This window comes from Trachemys scripta, chromosome 12 (assembly GCF_013100865.1).
Source record: "Trachemys scripta elegans isolate TJP31775 chromosome 12, CAS_Tse_1.0, whole genome shotgun sequence".
Classification (NCBI taxonomy): domain Eukaryota; kingdom Metazoa; phylum Chordata; order Testudines; family Emydidae; genus Trachemys; species Trachemys scripta.
The window spans coordinates 26,015,372-26,039,925 of record NC_048309.1 but is presented as its reverse complement, the minus strand read 5'-3'; the positions used below and the strand labels follow the sequence as shown (position 1 = coordinate 26,039,925).

Genomic DNA, 24,554 nt, shown 5'->3' with positions numbered 1-24,554 from the left:
CTGAAGTCCATTAGGGATTGGTTTAATGTGTTATTGATTTAACCTGGAAGATGCCCAGAGACTATGGTGATGGGCATCAGCATAAAGCTCCAAGCTAGAAGGCAACGAGTGCCATGCCCCCAGCCAGCTCTCTGCAGGCCACTGGTGATCCCTAGAGCAGTTTGGGACCCTCAGGGGCCAATATTAAATCACTCACTTTGTCAAATCACACAAGATGTAGATGTGAGGACCAGACTGCAAGTGAGATTCCAAATCCACCCTCCAATGCTGGAACTAATGTAGCTGCCTAGAATAAGACCTGCCAGTATAAGGCCATGGAGCTGAAAGCAGCAAAAAAATGTCATTGCAAGAGAAAATTCATTATGGGTTCCATGATGGGGGAGTCCCAGCCAGACGGCAGCCTGCACCCCACAGACTGACAGCTGCCATTCAAACATTCAGCTAGCCAGCTCCAGCATCAGTCAAACAGGCTGCATAGAGCCTTTTCCGCAACACGATGGGGGTTTAAAGCAATCAAGCCAAGCCTGCGAACGCGTGACCCCAGCCATAGGCCTGGAGCGATCTCAGTTAAGATTTCAGCCATTCTGAGGGGAAGAGGATGGGTGTTTCTGATTTTGACCCCAAGAGAGACACATACAAGCTGTTTCATACCCACAGCTCGCCCCTCCCTCCAGCCCAGATGGGCCCCAGGTCTTGGAGGAAACATGCCCATTCTGGGTAATCCGACAGAAAGAGATCGAGGCTGCTGGCTTTCTAATTCTGAAAACCTCAAGGATGCCCAAGACTTGCAGAAATGTTTTCTAAAAAAGCATCAGCAAAGGGTCAGCCCATGGCCCTAGGTTTTATATAATCCACGAGAGCAGCTGGGTCTGAACTCAGGATCCTGCCTTCCACAAGCAGGGAGAGGTGCCTCACGAGGAGGAGAAGCCCCTGTGCCAGGCAATCCGCTTTGGAACAAAACAAACCTCATTTATCCCACACCGAGGGTAAGGAGAGAAAGTGGCTGCTGCCATGACAACTGCCCATGGCAGGACACTGCAGCTCCAGGGCTCCCGCATGCCAGCCGAGATTAGGATTAAGAGGATGAAAAGGGGGGGAGGGGGAGACCCATGGTAAAACCGGGACACATTTCAATTAGGCAGGGAAGCCAGACTGTCAGTTACATTAACTAATGGCTTTAGCAGAGCTGTGTGTGGCTTGAAAGCTTGTCTCTCCGCCCAGCAGAAGTTGCTCCACTAAACGCTATCCCCTCACTCACCATGTCATTCTAAAAGTCTCACCCCCAATGAGCACTCTCGGGCACCCCGTTGCCACGGCAGCATCGCCAGCCATCAATTGCTCTGACTTGGCCTCTGGAGGCTGCCATTTGGGCAGGACTAACCAGTTCACCCTCGGAGATCAGGAAAAGCTGATGACTTTGAAGGCCGAGTTTCAGACAACTTTCAAGGGTGCAAATTCAGTTGGCCTAAGCAGCTGTGCTGGCACCATTGCTTGCACGTGGTTATACTGACCGAGAATCTAGCCCAAAGCCACCTGCTTGCCTCACTCCTGGAAGTGCACAGTACCAAACCGTTGGGCCTGCTCCCTTCCTGCGAGATAGAGTAGCCTCTGGGCTCCCTACCCAGATTTACATTAACCACAATTTCAGGCAGTTCAGGCCTTGGAACAAGAAGAATCCTGGATTTATTTAAACAGGAAATGACCCTGGAGTTTTCCTCCAAGCACAAGCCCAAAACAATGGGCTGGGACAGAGGGTAAGGAGCCCCTCTGCCCCCCAGCATCACTGCTGCATAGAGCACTCGGAAAGCATTTAAAACTTGCATGATTTATTATTCACTTTGTGATGTGCCCCAAACACCTGACCGCCGAGTGGAGAGCTGGTTCTGAGTGCCCTTCTGCAGCCAGGATCAGGAGCCTCTCTTCCAGGGGATTCCCGCGCGGGAGTGGCTGGGTGTTGTGTGCAGCAGGTTGGACTCAGCCCAAACCCACCCGCCCAAGTGCCAACAGTAGTGCAATAAGGCAAGAGTTTATTGTTTTCTTACAAAAAGAGATTTGAACGACTGCTCAAGCAGACAGAAAATGTAGGAGAAAGGGCACCACGTCCAGCGGAGTGACTCTGTAAAAGTGGCCGGGGGAAGGACGGGTATGACTGTGTCTCAATCATTCTCTGCTGAACATGCTCGGTTTAAAAGTAAAACGATGAAAGGGGGTTTCGAATTAGCAGCCCTTCACACCCCCTTGGGATCTGAGAGTTGAGCTGGGTTCTCTCTGGTTTGTGTTGCCAGTATCAGTGCCAAGGACCCTGGCTAGGATCCTGCTTGGTTTCTTGGAGCTGTGTCAGATCTGAAGAGTTAATAGTGGTAGCAAAACTTATCTTGGTCCCTAAAGCGTGTGGCTCTGGCACACAGGGACCAGAGCTGGGGAGTAAGATGCCATTTTTGCATAGTCACTTTTCTGAGCGTAGCCCCATTTTAATGCTGCTCTAGGTGCAAGGGAATAACACTTTGGGTAAATGTCTCTTCTTGCTAAGTGGCTGCAGCCCATTTGGAGCCCAGGCACCCCAAAGTACTAAAAGGCTCCTTCCAGTTTGGATTTGTATTTCTAGATAGAGGAATTCTCCCTCCTGGCCTGTCTCCCAAAATCCCAGAGTGGGGCAGCTCCAAGATCTAAACACAAGCCCCAAATAATAAGAGGGGGTAGGCTGAATGGGAGGGACCTTCCTAGGAAACTGAAGCACTGGGCTGACACTCTGTATTCCACATGCAGCCATGCTCCACATGGATTCAATAAGTGATGCTATGTTATTTCTATTATTTTGTCCTTTCCCCTGAAACTTCACAATGCTGCTGTCTAGCTTCCAAAGGGATAGTCTCTCTTTTCCCTTAAAGGGAAACCCCCAGACTATCCCCAACCCTCCCTCTCCATGCACTCACTTCCCTTCCCACTCTTCCTGGCGGTTTGTATTTCAGTTTGGTGATTTTCCTGTACATCCCTCCCAGATGGTTCATGCTATCGCTTTCCCTTTGCTATGGAAAGCCAATGGATCATCTATTCATTGCAGGAGCGGTCCACTGTGCAAGAAACTCTCTGATTTCCAGACGCAACGACAGAATGAAGGAACAAGTGTCTGAGTCAGTCACAGCTAAGTCCCCAGAGCTCGCTGCATGCCAAGCAGGAGCATCGCTGAGGAAAGCAATGAAGGAGGAGGAACCAAAGCAGTCTACAAAGTGATTTCCAGTGGCAGTCAGTTCCAGAAAGAGAAACACACATCTCCAGTGGTTTTCCCCACAAGTGATGATAATAAATTAAAGGGTTTATGGCCTTAACTCTCTAGGCCTGAGATGCAGCCCTGATGTCAGCCCAGCTACCTGCTCCGATCCCTGCTGGACTGCCCGAAACTGATGGTTGGTGTCATAGCAGAAAGCACAGCTGAAGGAAGAAGGGAGATGCTTCAACAGAGGCCACGTGGCCCTAACAGCAGCAGTTTTTGGCCAGTTCTTATGATCTTGGCTTTGACCTCAACGTCACTGCCAATGAGGGTACTCCCATCCAAACCTCAGCCCTTTCTTCCACCGCAATAGGTAACTTCCCACCAGTCAGACCACTCTCAGGGAACCCTCCCCACCCACCCCAAGCTTTGCGTGTTTCAGATAGAAGTCCATTCCCCAAGTCATGCAGGGCAGGGTGATTATTTCAGAACCAGCATGGCCTCCGTCCCGTCTTTCCTTGTCAAGTAGAGTCCGTGAGTGAGGTAGTACTCTCGCCGGAGGAAGGCGTAGAAATAATCAGAGATGAGCAGGATCTGCAGAAGTAAAATGTACAGGGTGTAAGTGACACTTCAGACCAAAGACTAGCTAGCTTTACAGACCACTGATGCAAAGCTCTCTTTCCCCTATCACTCCCAGCCTCATCTCTCATTCAGGAGAGCAGTAACACAACCCAGTCCAACCTCTCCCATCTCAGAACCCTATGCTGATCACTTCTAATGGTCTTTAGTTTAAAGTCTGATCACTTCTGAGTGACTGTTTTATTCAGAAAGGACAAGAGCCTAGGAAGGACTAGAAGAAAAGCCACAAACACGCAGGGTCTAACACAAAAGGAAACGAGATAGAGGCTTTTGGAGCTTCAGTGCTACCTATACACATTGTACTGATGGGTAAATCGCAGGAAGACTATGGCCCAGCTTTTTAAAGGTATTTAGGTGTTGCATGCTGAGCGGAGCAATGCCTATACACCTTTCAAAATCTGGGCCTAAGTGACTTGCTCAGGTTATTACAGCAAGTCAGTGGCAGAGTGGGAAAGAGCCCACAGGAGTCCTGTGCACTAACCACTAGGCTACCCTGCCTCCCAAATGAATCTCTATTTTGCAGTGAGGCCCCGTTGTGCTGGGTCCTGTACAAGTGTACAGTACAAGGCACCATTGTTTGTGAAAACTCAAGAGCTGACTCAATGTACAGTTCCGGGGGGAAGGCCTAAACTCCAACATTTTGGAAGGGCTTGTTTTCTGTAACTGCCAACCCGGGCAGCTCCCACAACAGGGACTGGCTTTCAGTGAGTGCCAAAGTTTGATTATTCTTAAAACACTATTTGTTATTTACCCACTTGCCATTCATCCACTGATCCCATTGTCCCCATATCTGCCCATCAGCACTTGGATCCAGTCCGCCTGGGAACAAAAGCAGTCACATTCACCAGTGACCCTGACCCATTCTGGAGCTGGAGACCTTTATAGCACTGTACAGGGGTAGCTATTACTATAACAACCAAATAACAGCGTGTCATAGCTGCAAAGCACTTCCTGAGCATTCATTATGCTACTCCGTGAATTCATTCAAGATGGAATCTTACCTGACAGTCCTTCTGGGTGCTGACTGGCCCAAGGGAATGGGGTGATGGGCTGGGTGGGAGAGGTAGGAAGGGAGCTGCACTGTCACCAGGAGGCAGTTTGGTGTGGAGTAGGTAATGTGGCTGCAGATGGGAGGGTAGGGCGGGTCTGATGGAGTGGGAAGGGCAGGGGATTGTGGAAGTGTGGGTGGGGTCAGTGGGGCTGGCAGAGACCGAAGGGGAAAGCACGAGGTAGCAGAGAACTGAGGCAAGGCTGGGAGAGAAGGAGCTGAGAGGCAGTGCCTGAAGTAGGGTGTGAAAGAAGGCTCAGATCTCCCGCTCTCTCCCACAGGGCTCACTTCACAAAAATGAGTCAGCACTTCCATGGAAGGCTGTCAAAAATTTTTCTGGAAAACAATTCTGCTTCCAGATCCTACATTTTCTGCATCCCTTTCCCCACCCTGACTCTTTATTACTGAAGAAATCTGCAGCTTAAGGAGCTAATCTCTAAAACCCTGCAACAACACAACTGCTTGCTGTGAAAAGGAGGATGCTGTTCCCAGTCAAGGCTGATTCCTTCAAGCAGAAGCTCTGGCACATCTTGTTTGGACATGCCGCTCTCACTAGTGGCACAGCAACACAGGAGGTGTCAATAGCCTCAAGCGAAAGAGGTTCTAAGTCCCATGCAAGGCAATGGCAAAGACACCTGTAGTTAGTGTTCTCTGGTTCCAGGGGAAATCAGTGTTACATGAAGGATGCTGACAACAGGTGATCCCCCATAGCTGCAACACATTCCAGGAAGGCAATCTACTCATTAGGTGCACCAGCACAAAGCTTCCACTAATCTTCCCTTTAGACTGGCAGCCCGGCTTATGCGTGGACATGCCAAGATGCAAGCCTGGACCTTATGTTTAGTAAATACACACTCTCCTTCCAAGGGGTTTCTTTCTGGAATATTTATTTTCTCTAGCACAGATGGGGAAATAATTCCCACCCATTGTCACTGCAAACGTCTCCAGCTATATGGAACTTTTAGGAGCCCCATGTAGCTGAGGCCTGGCCTGACATGAGTAATTAACTCCTGGAAGGAGGCCTCATTTCTTGGAGGACACAATTAGGGAGGTAAACAGATCATTAAGTTGAAACACACACTATGTCTGAGCCAGCTAAGATAAGGAGAACACCCAGGGAACCATTTACTAACAATGGACAAGATTAGTTAGGAACATAAAGATGAGGTAAGGAGTAGGTTGAATGTGGACATGCATGGACAGAGCATGCTGCACAGGGACTGGTTCCTGCAAAGTAACCACACCAGTCCAAAAGTGTGTGATATAATATATTGTAAATGCAATGAGATGTGTAAATGTATATGAAGGGAAAGGATTTCTGTGTAACTGTGGACGTGTGGTACACCCTATACTCATTGAACAGAAGCTGGGAATGGGCGACAGGGGATGGATCACTTGATGATTCCCTCTTCTGTTCATTCTCTCTGAAGCACCTGGCATTGGCCACTGTCAGAAGACAGGCTACTGGGCTAGATGGCCAATTGGTCTGATGCAGTATGGCCGTTCTTATGTACTCACTACACTTGAGTCTGATCAACTCAGAGTAGCTTTGCTGTATGCCAAATAAAGACACCTGAGTGATGAAATCTGGAATCAAACTGAGTTTTCTGGACCCCAGAGAACTGGATGAAGTTTTCTCCCAGAACTGGACAAGGTGTCTGAATAAGCTGAAAAAGGTCTCGGAGGGAATCCGAACGGCCCAGACTTGCTGCACTGGAAGAAGCTAAGTATCAGAGGGGTAGCCATGTTAGTCTGAATCTGTAAAAAGCAACAGAGGGTCCTGTGGCACCTTTGAGACTAACAGAAGTATTGGGAGCGTAAGCTTTCGTGGGTAAGAACCTCACTTCTTGCATCTGAAGAAGTGAGGTTCTTACCCACGAAAGCTTATGCTCCCAATACTTCTGTTAGTCTTAAAGGTGCCACAGGACCCTCTGTTGCTTTTGGAAGAAGCTAATGCTCTGTCTGACGTGGCACCCCATCTCTAATAATAGCCAAAGCTGGATGCTTCAGAAGAAAAAGTATAAAATCCAAAATAATACCCTTCGCTCTGCAACATCTCCTGGGGAGGAGTTTCTGTCTAACTCCACTTGTTTAAGCCTTGAGAGCTAACGATTTTCAATTGGTTAAAGTCTTGAGCAGGGAAGCCACAAGAGTTTCTATTTAGGCCATTTCCCTCTCCTAGCATCTTGCTAAGAAATACCTGGGCAGAGGAAGGAAGAAAAGTGACTCAGGAAGGGTTTGCAGTTGTACTGGCAACAAGGGTGACCTGTCAGACACTGCAATATACTAGTAAAAGAGAGATGCACACGACAACTGGTCCCACTCTCGCCAGAGCTGCCAGTAACAGCCAGCTCAGGTTTTCCCCACAGGGTCATTTCAGTGATGACAGGAATGCCTACCACTTACATGATACTGTTCTTTTGCAGGGTGCTGTGCAGACATTAATGAAGCCTCAGAACAGTCCCATTTCACAGTTGGGGAAACTGAGAAGTTAAGTGACTTTCTCCAGACCCCACACCAAGCCAGTGGCAGTGCCAGGACTAGAACTCAGAACCTAGGTAAGTCACAGCCCCTGGGATCCCCCAGATTCTCCACATGAGGTTAATTACCTCAGCCATGAGATTGTGAGGCTCAACTCATTAACATCTGGAAAACACTTCAACAGCCTCATATAGAGGCACCACAGAAATGTAAAATATTGTCTATAAATCTGCCTTGTCCTGAACCACCAGGTTAGTCCATAAATCACTCACAACTGCACCCATTTGCTGCAAGACTTGTTTTGGCCCGTGACTGAAATATTCACATCTTCCAACTATTAAAAGCATGAGCACTCCTGTGAACACACAGCTCTGCTGCAGCCAAGCAACTCTGAGAGCAGCATCATGTGTGCAATGAGAAAGCATCTCTGTGCTAGAGAGCTGAGAGCCCTTGGATGGCATTTCTACCTCTCAGTTATCCTTGGAAGTGTAACATGACACTCCATGTGGGAGTGCATCTCTCTGCCTGCAGCATCCACTTGCTATTAATGACAGGGCAGACTGACTGTAAGGGCCAGTCTACACTGTGAAACAGAATGGGGACAATTGTGTTGTAACTGGTTTACACCACAGGTTGTATGTGTAGTTTTGTTGGCATCCTAACGAGCCCAAGAGGTCTGGCAGAATAGTTGGTGAGGGAGGCAGTGTTGCCTAGTGGCCAGAACTCTGGACTGGGACTCAGGAGGCCTAGGATCTATTCCCGCCTCTGCCAAAGGGCACTTGGGTGACCTTGGGCAAGTCATTTCACTGCTCTGTGCCTCGGTTTCCCCATCTGTAAAATAGGGATAACGAAGCTGACCTCATTTGTAAATTGCTTTGAGATCTACTGACGAAAAGCGCTACATCAGAGCTAGGTACTATTATTAGTGACAGTGCATCTTAATGTGCACCAACCAGGCTGTCTGCTGAAATAAATACACAAATGAGTGGGTGCTCTGATGATCACACATTAATTTCAAGGTCAGATTGTTCTGGGGCTGAATCTCCCATATGTGACAGCACAGCAAAAAGGATGCCAGACCCAAGGAGGGACTGGCACTGCAAAGCTCAGATGGGGGGAGCACGTGGCCACAGGGTGGGTAATCTTTCAAGCTAATCGCACAGTCCCCTATCACACAGGCACTTCTTACCTGCCTCCCTTCAGATTTCACCCCCTCATGGAACATGCAGTCCTGCTTCCCACAGGAACAGGAACAGCACAACTCTAATAAAAGCCCTGGAGTCACCACTATCTAGAATACAAATTTTATACCGTGACCATCTTTAGAAAGTCGATAATCAGTTACCACACAGCAGCATACTTAGAACAGGAGGTAAGCATGGTACCTTAGACAGCATGGTATGGTATCTCTTGGGAAGTGCTGATTTTAATGGAACCTTTTTAATGCACAGAAGGGGTCTGAGTTACGACTGCTGCAGGGAACACAGATTATAAAGGCACAGAAATCAAAGTTAAGTCCCAGTGTTGCATTAATACAGCTTTCTGCATGCAACAATAGCTCCAATCTGGTATTGATTGGCATGTGAGTAACAGTGAAAACAACAATATTGCTGCCCTGACAGAAGGACAGAACAGGTAGAGTCCCAGGGTGGGCCAGCTCCCTGCAGCCCTCAACCCCAAGTAGTGGGGAAGGCTTCTCCCTGGAAAAGGCAGGCTCAAGAGGAGACTGACGTTCACAAAATAATGGTAAAAGTAATCCGAGACCAGTCACTCAGCAATAGATCCATGGCCAAGGCACTGTCGGAATATCAGCCCTCACCATTCTCAAGGGAGGTGGGTGAGCGTTGTTATCCACAGTCTACAGATGAAGACTCTAAGGCACAAAGAGATGAAGCGATTTGGCTACAGTAACTCCTCAGTACTCTATGACCATACAGTGCTCTGATTGGGGCTGTTAGGTGCTGCTCTCACATAAATTCTTAAAAACACCTGCGACAGAGCCAAGGCTAGATCTTAGGGCTTCCCGAATCCCAACCTTGTGCTCCTTCGCCATTCCTCGCAGCCCTTCGCCTTTCTGAGAAGCAAGGCCAGTCACTTCAGACAACCAGCTCTGGCCAAGTCAAACTGCAGATGCCCTGGCTTCCCTGACACTGTGAATGATGACATCACGCATGCCAAAAACAAGGACACAAGAAACAACTCTTTGCGAATCCCTATTTTCTTTCCTTTCCTTTATGGCCCTCAGTGACATGTTGCTCTCATGGACAGTAACCAAAGCACTAGCAGCAGCTCCTTTTTGTGAAGGCTCCCAAAGAAGTCAGCCTGTGACATTACAGCGACAGGTTCCTTGTTAAACAGCCAGAGAGTTATGGGATCTTACAAAGAGGTGGTTTATTTCCCACACCCTTTAAACTTAATGCTGATATGCTGCAGCTTGTGGAAAAACTGCTGCGCCCACCTTACACAAAAAGCCCACAGATTAAAACAGGACAGTACCCCGGGGAACAGATTTGATGTGAACACGGATAACAGGCAACTTCTAATGTCTCTTGAGCAGGACAGCAAACGCTTTAAACTGGTTCCAATGTTTTGTTTGATTTTAGCCTTAGAGTTTTTGCTTAGAGATTGCTCTCGTTCTTCCTTTAGAAAATGAATACAATCCAGTAGAGGTTTTAGGAGCCTGTATGATACTGAGACACACAACAACCAACCACTGTTCCTTCAACTAGACAGAGTGTGAGAGGCTGCTACTTGTGGGGACAGTTCCAATCTTCCCCACCCCTGATTTTAGCCTAAAACTTGCTCCTGATATAAATTAAAAAAAAAAAAAAAAAAAAATCCGTCATCTTTTCTGGCTTCTCCTCAAAACTGATGAAATCTCCCAGCAATCTGCAGAGTTTGGATTTCATTTTATGCCTTAAAGTGAAATACAACTGATCGAAGAATAGTTAAACAAATACAAACATAACAAAAGGAAAGTTATGCAAATTGTCTGTACACAATCTTGCCGCTGTCGACGCAAGAGCTTTCTCCTATGCAGCCCCTGGAGTCCTGTACCTCAATGTCTCATCCACTCATACTCTAAGATCACTCAGAACTCCTCCATTTCCATAACCTACCTGAAAATGGATCTTTTCTCCTTGCTTAATATATCTGATTTCTCTCAATCTTTACTTGTTATTTACACTCTGAAAAGCATTTTAGGATACTGATGAAAGAATCTTCACAAAACAAACATTTACTTTGTATTCTATTTTGTGTTAAAATGCATTTGATCAATGGGTTTAATGCAATATAAATGGAAGATCCTTCTTTGTTAATGAAATAACTTTGTAAGATAGATGGTTCTCATATGACAAACACATACTTCCTGGGTGATGAGTTGACTAAGGAAAACATTTTCAAAAGCGCCCAAGTCCTGTTGATTTTCTCTGAGACTCTGGCTCTTAAGTAACTTAGGTGCTTTTGAAATTGTACTTAAGTCTCATAAGGCCTGTACAAAAGTCTCATAATGGCCCTTTTATCATTGACTTCAATGGATGCAGACACGTAGTATTTATAGCTTTATGACCACCCTGGGTATTATTCTTTACGTAACTGCTGTTATTCTTGGTAATGCATCTTGCTGAGGAGGGGGAAGTTTCCAAACTGGCCAGCTGCATTTCTAAATCTATATGAAACAACTCAAGATAACTATTAAATGACAGAAAACCACTGCTCCTCCCAGACCACATCAGTGGGCAAGTAATTCGTTGCCTTGAATTCAAGTTTGCTGACTTGCTGTACCGCTGGCTAGGAAATCTGTGCACAAGGATTTCAAGAAAGGTTTACACAGCGACAATCTGGAGGGGTAAAAGGGTTCCTGACAGTTCAGCAAACAAAGGTCACACACAGACAATGCACGCTCTTGCATTACTATCACAGTATTTTTCATCCTGTTGGCTCCCCAGGCATGCTGCAAACTGAAATGGAAATGGAGACTATGTACACAGGGATAACTCCGTCCACTAGCGAAGTGGTGATAAGATGCAGGGTGAAACAAGGAAGCTGTTTAACAACATGCAGCAAAGCTATACAACCGGTTAGCAAGTGAAGAAGAATTCTTTGTCTTGCTGAAGCTGCAAGAGAATTAAAGAAAGCAGAACATAATTACCTACGCTGGAATGTGGCCAAATCACTTTTACAACTGTTCCCTGTACAAAGATTTCCATGGGAACTTTAATGATCACAAGTGGTCAGGACCCCAACAGCACCTGCAACAGCCTAGCACCATGCTGATGTATTGGTTCTGCACTCACTCAGAAAGAAGCAGTGTCGCCATGGCCCACATCTCCAGCATCACTACCTGCAGCATCTAGGCATCCCCTGGAGGTCTCCTATTCAAGCACTGAACTGGCCTGACCTTCTAACAACATCACAGCACAAAGCAGTATTGTCTGCTGCACGACCCTACATAGGTCACTTGATCAAACTGAAGGTGCCAGCCAGAAAAATGGATTCCAATTTGTTTTCCTTGAATCGAATAGCAAAATAATTCTATATACCTTGCAGACACAGCACCCTCCCAAAAATAAATAAAAAGAGAGATTTCCAAGGGACTGCCCATTTCAGGACAGCAATTATTTCTGTTTAAAGCTCTAATGGGTGTTGTGTGTTTGTGTTTTGGAACTTTAAGATGATGACTGGCCAGAATGCAGCTTGGCCAGTCATTAACAACCTTCTGATGACTGCAACATACTATCTGCAGGACAGCACTGAAGGCCAGAATGATTAATGCCCAGGGATGCACCAGTTTTGAAACCGCAACTGGGAGAACCTGAAAGTCAAGACAGGAAGGGAGTCCTTGCAACGCCAACAGGAATGCTGAGGTCACAGACAAGACTGCTTTGGTGCTACCCTCCCTTCCTTTTAAAGCCGGTCTGACAAGAAAAGCTGTGTGAGTAACTGATTTTTCAGTTCGCTGTCAATTCCAGGAATAGGGTCAAACTCAAAACCACATTTTTTAATAATTTTCAATGAATTGAAAAAGTCAGAAAAATTCCATTTTGGATCAGACAAAACGTTTTGGGTATTTTAAACTTTGTTTTTACAAAGGAAAAGGAAATGAAGGCCTAGATGGTGATGTCATGCCCAATAGCCCGGTAGGATTGGCACTCACCTGGGATGGGAGAGGGTCTCTCTCTAGGTGAGTACTCTAACTACCAGGATACGAGGTCATTCTCTCTCTCCCCGTCTAGCACATTAGCCATTCAAGAATTTTATACAAAGTGGAACAGCTTCAACAGGACAGCCAGAGAGAAACCCACCCCAGGATACCCTATAGCCTAGGGGTTAGGGCACTGACCTGGGAAGGGGGAAGCCTTGGTTCAAGTCCCTACAACTCCAGAGCAGGTTTCAAACGTGGGTCTCCCACATCCCCAGTGAGAGCCCTAACTACAGGCCTAGTGGTTGTAAGTATGGGGGAAGTGGTGGCAGCTCCTCCATTTTGTGAATGGCACCTTATTCCTCTTGTGACTCTAGCCCCCCAAAATGAAATGTTTTGTTCTGACATTTCTGGAATTTTTCCTTTTTTCGTTTCAGCTGAAATGAGCTGCCAACGCTGACCCGAACCCGCATTCTTTGGGGAAAAACAAGTTTTGTCTAACGTGTTTCACCCAGCTCCACTGACAAGTGACAAGACAACACTGCAGATGGTCTTCTGCTGACTGAGTCTCCCACCAGACTCTGCCTACAGGGAAAGAGTCACAGAAAGGGGTGATGCTTGCAGGAAGGGATGCAACATCCAGGGATCTGCGTGGGAGAGGGATCATGTGCCAATATGCGGCATGTGACATTGAGCAGTGCTCACTAACAGCAGGGAAGCTGGTTTCTGTAGCTCTCATGCTATTTGCAAAAGAAAATCCCAGCTCATGATGTCAAGTCATAAAAGCAGCCAAGACTGTGGACACCTCTCTAACAACAGGTTAGGGATGCTACACATCACATCACATTCTGCTGAACAGAATGCCAAGTAAGGATTCAAGGTACCCAACTGGTGAATGTTGTTGACTTGTAGGCAAGGCTCTCCCAGAGGCTTTATGGCACGTTTGTAAGCAAGAGTCCTATGATGCTTTGTAGTAATGTTAAGAGGGGAAAAGTACTGGCTTATGACAACCTTTGTCATATTTCCTAAGAGCTAATAAGTATTTTTAAACATACTAACCACAATAACAGAGTTATGAGTTAGCCAAATGTGAAGGATAAATCACAGATGTTCAGTCATGCAGTTGGACATTTATAAAAATGTAATGAGTTAGGAAATATAATAAAATAAAATGTCTGCAGGCTGGGGAAAAAGAAAACTACAGTAATGAAATTTAAACAAGTTGGGTATAATAGACAAAACCAAGACAGTATTAAAAAAAATGGCATCAGGTTGCAAGGCATGGTTCTACAAACTTGGTAATATATATACTTCTCTTTTGCACTAACCATTGCTTAATAAATCAAATCAAACTAAGTTACTTAAGGTCCCTTACTTAATTACATTTGAACCTGTAATACTTCATTACATTGATTAGCAATGTATAAGGCATTTATTATCTAGTAATACTCTATACATTCCAACTGAACCAACATCATTGGTAAAGAGATCCCTGCTTTCAGCTTGCAATAGCAATACTCATGCAATTGCATGGCACTTCCTGAAGATTAATGACCTGAGGGGAGCAGTCCACGTGACTATTAACCCCAGAAAAACCCTGCAGTTATTGACAAGTCAGCATATTCCTTTCCCAAAAGGGGAGACATTGCAGAATTTCTTGCAGATTTCTAGGATGAACGGTTCACACTGGCAGAAAGCCTGACTGTGCGTAGCTTCCAGCTGCATGAGTAATGCGCTGTAAAGAACCGAATGTTTAGAACCAAAAATAAAAACGGAAATGTCACTGAGAGAATGAGACAGAACTGGAAAAGGACGCGAGCGTGCCTTTGCCACTTTAAATAAGACAACAAAGCCAGGAAGGTGCAGCCTCCCACTGGGGCAACTCCTACCCTATCATGAGTGCTTAGGGCGGGGCAGGCAAACTTTTTGGCCTGAGGGCCGCATCGCGTTTCAGAAATTGTATGGAGGGCTGGTTAGGGGAGGGAGTCATGGCCCAGCCCCCACCCCCTATCTGCCCCCCTCCCCAGGACTCATGCCCCATCCAACCCCCCCCCCGTCCCCTGACTGCCCCCTGCCACCCCATCCAACCCCCCCCCTCATTCCTGATTGCCCCCCCGGGACCCCTGCTCCCTGCCCACCCCCATGAACTCCCCTGCCCTCTATCCAACCCCCCCACTTCCTGCCCCCTTACTGTGCTGCCTGGAGCACCAGTGGCTGGCGGTACTACAGCCGCACCGCCTGGCTGGGGCCAGCCATGCCATCGCCATCATCATGCAGTACAGAGCACTGGGTCAGGCCGGGCTCTGCAGCTGTGCTGCCCCAGAAGCTTGCAGCCCTGCCATCCAGAGCATTGCACTGGCAGCGGAGCGAGGTGAGTCTGCGTGGGAGGGGGAACTGCAGGGGAGGGGCCAGGGGCTCAGGGGCTGGGCAGGAGGGTCCCGCGGGCCAGATGTGGTCTGTGGGCCGTAGTTTGCCCACCTCTGGCTTAGGGCCAGGGTGCAATGGAACTGATGTGGCCCTGTCTGCATGGAGGTTCAGGGTTCTGGGAGTTCATGTACAGGGTTCCACACATTCTACCTTCCACTAAGCACAGGACCACAGAGGGTCCCTGCATCCCAGCACATGGGAGATTGGGGGATAAGGTAGGCCAAGACAAACGGGGAGACTACAGGGATCCACTGGACATAGAATCATAGAATATCAGGGTTGGAAGGGACCTCAGGAGGTCATCTAGTCCAACCCCCTGCTCAAAGCAGGACCAATCCCCAGACAGATTTTTACCCCAGTTCCCTAAATGGCCCCGAGGATTGAACTCACAACCCTGGGTTTAGCAGGCCAATGCTCAAACCACTGAGCTATCCCCTCCCCCATAATGTCTGTTGGGGGGGCGGCGGGGGGGGGGAGGGTGGCACCCAGTAGGAGTGCCTAAAGCACTCCTATGGCAGCCCTGAGAGCTTAGTGACAGCTACAGAACCACTCTATCATCTGTTCGTGACCTGAAGGGCAAAGGGAACATCTTGCTTTTATTAAAAGTGATGACTCACTAATGCTCTAACTTGCTACGTCACGTATTGTGAACATTGTTGAGGCAATCCAACTCCCTGACTCCAGCAGAAATACGAGTCTTTCCACAAACTAAATCCATCCCTTCCAGTGATAGGGACAATTTCCCTCACGGTGCTGTGTTACAGACAAGCAGAATCTCATAGGATGTGAGAAGATTGCTACCTACTATTGCTTCACTGGAGGTCCCACTGGACCAGTAGACTACACTTCAGCAGTAGGGATGGTGGGCAAGTTAACGTGTGCAGCTGGAGTCTGCCATTCAGCAGACAAATGCACTTCCTCCAGTGATCATCAGTCAACTGTTAATTTTCAGTCTCAGTTGGGACCATTATAACATCAGCATGATTAAATCACCATCCTTAGCATCACCACTAAGTGCTACACACATCTAGCAGCAGCAGGCGGACACTGGTGCTGACTCAGGCCACACTCCTGTGTCTGGGCTTGTTTTTGGACAGAAGCACTAGTGGGGGCATAAGAGGGAGGCCTGCCAACCCTTCTGTTATATCTCCCCAGACCACCAGAAAGAAAAATAATTTAGTCAATGTGGGCCACTGATTCCTGTCTTAAATCTGATCACCCTTCCAGCTAGCAGGCAAACACTCCTGCTCTGTATGTCCACAACAACTTTCATCTAGGATCACAAAGTGCTTTCTAACTGTTAATTTAAGTCAGTCCCCGCAACACTCCTGTGAGAAAGGCAAGTATTATTCCCATTTTACAGAGGGGGAAACTGAGGCAGAGAGAAAGGAAATGACTTGCCTAAAGTTACTGTCAGAGGAAGAATTGGGAACAAAATTCAGGAATTCATGATTTTGAACCTTGTGGTCCTCTCTCCAGACCAATCACCTCTGCTGATTTGGACAGCCCTTCCTTGCACACTTACTTCTCTGCACGAGAGGTGAAATTGCTTACTGCACTAGGGGTTGGTTGTTTCCGACACTGAAATCAGAAAGGTGTTTGGGAGAACAGACAGACAAAACTTCTGAGCACAGAAATTGCACAAGAAACTGTGGAAGTCTGAAATGATCTAGTAAGACTGAGAACACAACCCTCTGTGCATTTTCTTTCCAATTACAAAGCTACATGAAATTGCAGTTTTACTGCTCCCCTCACACATTAGCTAGGTGCATATTTAGAGAGCTAAAGAACCACCATCTGTCCCTGATTTCTCCTACGACCCACTGATTATACTATTTTGCTCAGTATCTTTATAGCCATCTCTCCCACTCTTACCACTGTTTGCTTTCACATTTCAGAACTTTCACCCTTTATAAATCTGTGTTTTATCTGCACAAATGGTTCATTTCTGGCCTCTCAATAAGCTTGCCTGTCTAGGACAAGGTGAAGCACACACCCCCAGAGTGCCAAAGGGTTAGAGGTGGTCTAATTTTTAACATGAAAAGAATGTTCAGTTTCTTCAAAGGGCGAACAAAGAAATTGACACAAGGCTCAGTGAAGATCAGCAATATGGAGTGGCTTTGTTACTCCTTTAAGTTTTCTCCACACAAACTGTAAATGGGAGACATGTGGATGGAGTTTGGGGATCTGTCTATTGCCAGTAAATACTAGTTTACAAAGAGGAAAAAGAAATTAGCAAATTGCAGAAATTGTGGACAAGGGTCTCAATCCCACGAGGTGCTGAGCACGTTCAGTCTCAGTGAAGTCAGTGGGAGCTGGGGATGACCAGCACCTTGCAGGACTTGAGCTCAAGAGGAGGAAAGAAGATTATCTGGATACTTTTGGGTATTAACTTTCCTTTGTAGGACGTTAACTTAAATACAAGCTTTTACTGCTGTTTTACAAATCTGCCAGCTTCCAAACCAGACACCTGGGATCCTTCCTTTATTTCCAAGCTACAGGCTGTATTTTTTTGCAGCATTAACTGGACAGAACATTAAGATATGGTTCAAGTCATCAGACAGAATAGTTCTGCTTCTTATTAATGTGTTAGAACCTCGTGACTAAGCTCTTGGCAGCGCAGATCTCAGCTTGACAAGAGAGCCAGGACGCTTGCTACAATCAGTGCAGGATGCACAAAATGGACCATATTCTGTAACACCAGGGTTCTCAACCTTTTCTTACTGAGCCCCCCAAACATGCTATAAAAGTCTCCATGGCCCACCTGTGCCACAACAACTGTTTTTATGCATATCCAGTAGACTAAAAGCCAGGGCTGGCATTAGGGGGTAGCAAGCAGAGCAACTGCCTGTGGGGCCCCACATCACAGGATGGCCAGCAAAGCAAACTTGCTTGGGCTTTGGCTTCAGCCCACCCACAGCTTGGGCTTCGGCTTTCTGCCCCGAGCCCCAGTGAGTCTAACGCTGGCCCGGCTTTCGGTTTATTGTGGAGGATCCCATCAAACTTGCTCGTGGCCCCCCAGGGAGCCCCAGACCTCTACTTGAGAACTGCTGCTGTAGCAGATCCAGATATCGCTTCTTTGACAGTCATGTTACCAGGCACCCAGCTGTGCTGCATAAGTGATGCCAATTGCCTCATTTTACTAACCTGCCCTACATTGAACGTCAAAGTGATGGCATAATAAAAATTGGAATTGGCGCTTCCTGCGTAAATCCAGAGATGCCAGAGCACTGGGAACAGCAGGGAACAGACAATGAGCACACAGGAGAGGATAAAGATGTTCCGAAGGACTGTAAGAAAAAACAAAGATATTATAACAGTGTAGTTGAGATAATAACAAGCAGCTGACCTATGTTACCTGAGGATGGTGCTTAGCATGTCTATAGAGCCACCCAGCAGCTTGGAGGCACTAATTAAAGGGTGGTTCTCTCCACCAGCACAACCAGGAGCGGCACCAGGGTTTTTGCCGCCCTAGGTGGCAGCACTCCTCCTCTGAAGCTGCGTTCTCGGCATCGGGGTCCTTCCGCTCCAGGTCTTCGGGGCACTTCGGCGGCGAGTGAAGGACCCGCTGCCGAATTTCCGCTGAAGACCCGGAGCGGAAGAAACCCCTCTGGGCAGCCCCGATTCTCTGCGGCGTTTCCGCGGCCGCTTTTCTTCCCACCCAGAGGAATCGCCGCCGAAATGCCACCCCCCACATCCTGCCACCCTAGGCGACCGCCTAGGGTCGCCTAGTGGAAGCGCCGGCCCTGAGCACAACCTTTCATAATGATAAAGATTTGCTATATTAATCTCGCTATTGCATTCTATAATAAAACTGGGATTTTTCTTTAAAAGAAAAGAATTTTGCCTGTCTAATTTTTAATTGGATCCCCCATTTTGCGGCTCCTGGTTTCCAAGAAGTGCTGCTCTGATAACAGCAAAAGCAGGAGACCTCACAACAGCAGTGGGGGGCAGTGTCTCTGGGTTATTCTCTGAGAGGGATATTGCACCTCACCTCAGCATCAAATCAGGTTGCTCTGCTTGCCTACAGGACAGCTGGAGTGATCAATTATTGAAGGTACCCAAATCACTTTGGATTAGCCTGGAACCCAGGGGAGCTTTCCAATTGGCTGTCAATGTTGTCGTAAAGGATGCAGACCATTCTCCCTTTAATATATTAATTCCCTATTTCATAACTATAATAGGACATTGCAGGATAGTAGAATCAGAAGTGTAGGACTGGAAAGGACCTCAACAGGCCATGTAATCCACCCCCCGCACTTAAGGCAGGACTACGTAATAACTAGACCAGGGGTCGGCAACCTATGGCATGCGTGCCAAAGGCGGCACGCGAGCTGATTTACTGTGGCATACTGCTGCCGGCCTGGGGTCCTGGCCGCCGGCCCCGCTCAGCCTGCTGCTGGCCTGGATGGACGGAACCCCGGGCCGGCAGCCGGGACCCCAGCTGGCAGGGGCCGGGAGACGGAACCCCAGACTGCTAGCGGGCTGAGCCGCTCAGCCCGCTGCTGGCCAGGGGTCCCAGGTGCTGGCCCCGCTCAGTCCGCTGCCAGTCTGGGGTTCCATCCGCCAGCCCCTGTAAATGTAAAATGTATTAATGGCACGCGAAACCTTAAATTACAGCGAATAAATGAAGACTTGGCACACCACTTCTGAAAGGTTGCCGACCCCTGAACTGGACCATTCCTGACCGGTGTTTGTCTAACCTGTTCTTAAAAAACCTCCAATGAGGTACTGAAAGAGGACTGTCTTTCTTGGGTAGCCATGGTCCCTTGGCCGTGCGTACCTGGAGCGCCCTGTGGACCTATGGTAAACCAAGGTGTTTTGGAAACGTGCTGCCTCGGTCTGTCAGGCCTGGCTGGCTAAGGAATCAAGTCTAACTGATAGAGTTACTGGGCTATATTATCAAGGCTGTTTTATCCTCTGCTATAGTAATTCCAAGACTGGAGGAGCAGCTGTCCTCAAAGGCAGGGCTGGCTCCAGGTGAGCAAGCTGGTGCTTCGGACGGCAGATTGTTGGAGGCGGCATTCCGCCCAATCCTAGGGCGGCACAGACGCTTTTTTGGGGGTTTTTTGTTCTTGTTCTGCTCCGGTTGCCCTGTAGGGGGCGACAGCGTGGAGAACCAGGGCAGTCCTCTTCCTTCCCTACCCGCCGACCGGAGCGGAGCCCTCGCAGCAGGAGGTGGCGCAGCGGGAGGGGCCGCGTGGCAGCACCCCTGCTATAGCCCTGGCCGCCCCCTTCTCTCTCTCCCACCCGCTCCCTCCCTCTCCCCCCCAGCCGGTCACCCGCACTCCGGCTGTGCCACAGGTTTTTTTTTTTTTGCTTTGCAGTTCTGGCCGCCCAGTTTTTTTTTTTTTTGCTTGGGGTGGCCAAAAAGCCAGAGCTGGCCCTGCTCAAAGGAGGTAAAAAGCCCCACCTACTAGTAGCTAGTGCTGCCACAGAGAACCAGCCATGGGTCACTTCAATGAAGCCCTGACTACATGACAACCATTCAATCCCCTTCGTTATTCCTCTTGTTCCCTTTTGAGGGCTCAGGATTAGCTTGGATTTTCAAAGAACATATAATTTGTAATGATTTCAAAAGCTTCATAAAAATAACGAGCAGAGAGGCCAGGATATGAGTCTTGTGAACCAACCCCCCCTAGTTTTGGATTACAAAAGCCAAAGGGAAACAAAGATGGCAGGTTTCACATTTCCAGACCTAACTAGGCTTCTTTGTCTTAAGGCTGAAATTGCTTATTAAGGAAATTGAGGTCATGTTTGGGTTAGTAATGGATTGACACAATCCAAAGAACAGCCAAGCAGAGATGGCTGGTACTGACTGCTGTAGCCACCCCAAACCACTCACTCCAGGAAGCAACACAAATCTTCCTGGAATGTTAAACTGCCAAGCTTATTAGCTGCTGTAACATTATCTCAGCAGACATTTAAAGTCACCCTGAGGTGGTACATCATGGAATCTGAGTCTGTAAAAATGAGCTGCAAGCTACCTGACAATTACACCAAATCCAATGCTCAGGGGCTGGAAAGGGTCTTTGTGGTCTAAGAGAGGCTAAGCAATGGCTTGGCTAAATGGGGTGATCCAGTAGCACATATTCTGAGTGTGATCTCAAACACAACAATCTGACAACTGTGAATTATAATTTGTATTATTGTAGCACCTAGGAGCCCTCATCCTGGACCAGGACACTGTTCCAGGCACTGTACAAAACACAGAACTAACAGTGTTAGAACAGAGGGGTCTAGTGACTGAATTAACTGTAGGGTTGGTGCTCAGATTACCAGTCATAAACTGAGATTAGAGACACTCCCAACCCAATTCAAAGGGTGCCTGTATTTTATATCAATGATATGATAATAAATACTTTGCACTCATGAAGTATCCTTAATGAAAGGATCTCAAAGAACTTTACACACAAGCATTTAATCCTCAGAACAACCTGGGCAAGGAGGGAGGGAAAGTTGCTCACAAAAGTCATAAAATCTCCCCACACACTTCATGGTTTGTATTGATCAGACTTGTTTCCTTCCAGACAGCGGACAGTCCAAGGGAGACAGTGCCCCTTGTGGCATGCAGCCCCAGGCCACATCTGGTTTTCCTAGCTTCATCCTGCAGTGAAGAGTTTTGGGGCAGGTCTACTCTTAAAACACTGCATTGGTGCAGTTGCACCACTATAGCGCTTAAGTGAAGACGCTCCTACTCTGATGGGAGAGCTTCTCCCATCGGCATAGTTAATTCACCTCCGCGAGAGGCAGTAGCTATGTCAATGGGAGACGCTCTCCCGCTGACATAGCACTGTTGACCCTGGAGGTTAGGTTGGTACAACTACATTGCTCAAGAGTGTGGATTTTGCATACTCCCAAGCGACGTAGTTATACCGATATAAGCCTGTAGTGTAGAGCTGACCTTAGTTAAGCCCCTCACCTCAGCCATGTCAACAAACAAAGGTTTGGATTGAGACCCCAGGGACTGTGGGGGTGGGGGGAGGGAAGAAGCAAACACAAAGAACTTACATCTGTAAAGGTGGCTCCAGAGTGGAAGGAAGGCCATGTACAGCGCTACGTCTCCCACAGTTGGGTAGGACTTGAAGATAGAAATGATGGCAAGCTGAACGAACAAGAAGAAGATGGGGTGCTCCCTAGAGAAAGGAAAAAGGCAGTGACTGGACATAACAGGTACTGGAGGAGCAGCATTTGTCTCTAGAACCTGGTGCCAAGGATTGGCAGGGACACACGAACATACTGTGGCCAGACTCCTACAAGCTTTCATGCTTTTGCTCTGTTTGCCCAGCAAGTCTCCCAGTGTGCTGGGCTGCAAGCACTGAGTCAATCTGAGAGGAGTATTCCCAGGGCATTCGTGTACCTACACATGGGATACTTTGGGCACATACACACGATCATCCTGTTGTGTCCAGGCCTTTCCAGTGCTGCCTTCTGTTGTTGTGGTAGGAAGAGCAACCAATGCTACTTCACTCTGAGATGCTTTTGCCCCATGAGGACTGTTTTGAGAAGCTCGCTGCCTGGCAGATTCACCCTACGGCATATCAGAGCAGCAGCTGTATACATTCCAAGTCGTCATAACAGTCCCATCTGAAATCCAGACAGTTACTGGGCTGCCCTCAAACAGAATGGCACAGTTCTTGTCACAACCCTTTAGTATCTTTCTTTAACCTTTTACTTTACAGAACTGGCTTTGAGTGTCCTGCTGTCCAGTCCACAGCAGGATCCATCTCAATTGCCAGCTGTGATCAAGCATCCCCTCCAGCTGTCCCTCCACTCCCAAGTCCATGTTTTTGACTACTGCATGACACATAGCCCTACCTATGGGTCAATATGTATTAGGGTAAGAATATAGCAGCTCCTCAATCAGAAATATTCATCCAGCTTCCTGCATAACTACTCCAAAACCAGCATAACACGCATAGGTATTTTACAAATCGCGTTCCACAAATAGACCTCTTCCTCCATAATGAAAGTATGTGTCACAGTCAAAGGCCTGTAGGCCAAAACAATGACCTATATATTGAACTTATGACAGTGCAAGCATTTGGTACACGTGTAAGAGACATATTTACAAGAATCTCCACAGTGCAGCTTTCTGCCTGTTTTACAAGCATGAGTAGTTGTAGCTGTGTCGGACCTGAAGAAGAGCACTGCGTGGTTCAAAAGCTTGTCTCTCTCACCAACAGAAGTTGTTCTAATAAAAGACATTATCTCACTCACCTTGTCTCCCTTACAAGCATGAGACAGAGGGCTACAGAGTGTGTAGAAAGCATCAGGCTCTGAAGCACAGTTTGTTTTTAATTAGGGCTGTCGATTAACTGCAGTTAACTCACACGATTAACTCAAAAAAATTAATCGAGATTAATCGCAGTTTTAATCGCACTGTTAACAGTATACCAATTGAAATTTATTAAATATTTTGCATGTTTTTCTATATTTTCATATATATTGTGTTGTAATTGAAATCAGTATATATTATTTTTTAATACAAATATTTGCACTGTAAAAATGATAAATGAAACAGTATTTTTCAATCTCTTTGTCATGAAAGTGCAACTTAAAAATGTAGATTTTTTTTGTTTCGTAACTGCACTCAAAAACAAAACAACGTAAAACTTCAGAGCCTACAAGTCCACTCAGTCCTACTTCTTGTTCAGCCAATCGCTCAGACAAAAGTTTGTTTACATTTACAGGAGATAATGCTGCCCTCGTCTTATTTACGTCACCACAAAGTGAGAACAGACATTTGCATGGCACTTTTGTAGGTGGCATTTCAAGGTATTTACGTGCCAGATATGCTAAACATTCGTATGCCCCTTCATGCTTCGGCCACCATTCCAGAGGACATGCTTCCATGCTGATGATGCTCGTTAAAAAAATAATGTGTTAATTAAATTTGTGACTGAACTCCTTTGGGGAGAATTGTATGTCCCCTGTTCTGTTTTACCAGCATTCTGCCATATATTTCATGTTAAGCAGTCTCGGATGATGACCCAGCACATGTTCATTTTAAGAACACTTTCACTGCAGATTTGACAAAACGCAAAGAAGGTACCAATGTGAGATTTCTAAAGATAGCTACAGCACTTGACACAAGGTTTAAGAATCTGAAGTGCCTTCCAAAATCTGAGAGGGACGAGGTGTGAAGCATGCTTTCAGAAGTCTTAAAAGAGCAGAAACTATAGAACCCGAACCACCAAAAAAGAAAATCAACCTTCTGCTGGTGGCATCTGACTCAGATAATGAAAATGAACATGCGTCAGTCTGCACTGCTTTGGATTGTTATCGAGCAGAACCCGTCATCAGCATGGACGCATGTCCTCTGGAATGGTGGTTGAAGCAGGAAGGGATATATGAATCTTTAGTCCATCTGGCACACAAATATTGTACAATGCCGGCTACAACAGTGCCATGAGAACGCCTGTTCTCACTTTCAGGTGACATTGTAAACAAGAAATGGGCAGCATTATCTCATGCAAATGTAAGCAATCTTGTTTATCTGAGTGATTGGCTGAACAAGAAGTAGGACTGAGTGGACTTGCAGGCTCTAAAATTTTAGATGGCTTTATTTTTGAGTTCAGTTTCTTTTGTACATAATTCTACATTTG

At 47.0% G+C, this 24,554-nt stretch overlaps 1 protein-coding gene and 1 long non-coding RNA gene across 2 annotated transcripts in view; one reads left to right on the top strand and one right to left on the bottom strand.

Annotated features, from left to right (window-relative positions):
* Positions 1-1,809: 1,809 nt before the first annotated feature.
* PIGU (phosphatidylinositol glycan anchor biosynthesis class U) overlaps positions 1,810-24,554 on the bottom strand; it is a 45,095-nt gene continuing 22,350 nt past the window's right edge. Inside the window, exons 10-12 of the mRNA XM_034787398.1 lie at positions 21,958-22,082; positions 18,094-18,236; positions 1,810-3,802 (exon numbers count right to left, since the gene is read on the bottom strand). Coding sequence (XP_034643289.1) covers positions 3,689-3,802; positions 18,094-18,236; positions 21,958-22,082 — 382 coding nt within the window. The 3' untranslated portion in view covers positions 1,810-3,688. The remainder of the gene's footprint in view (positions 3,803-18,093; positions 18,237-21,957; positions 22,083-24,554) is intronic.
* Positions 6,826-14,474, top strand: LOC117885874. Its single transcript, XR_004647865.1, has 3 exons — positions 6,826-7,453; positions 11,327-12,312; positions 12,957-14,474. It is a non-coding gene; the product is annotated as an uncharacterized LOC117885874 (long non-coding RNA).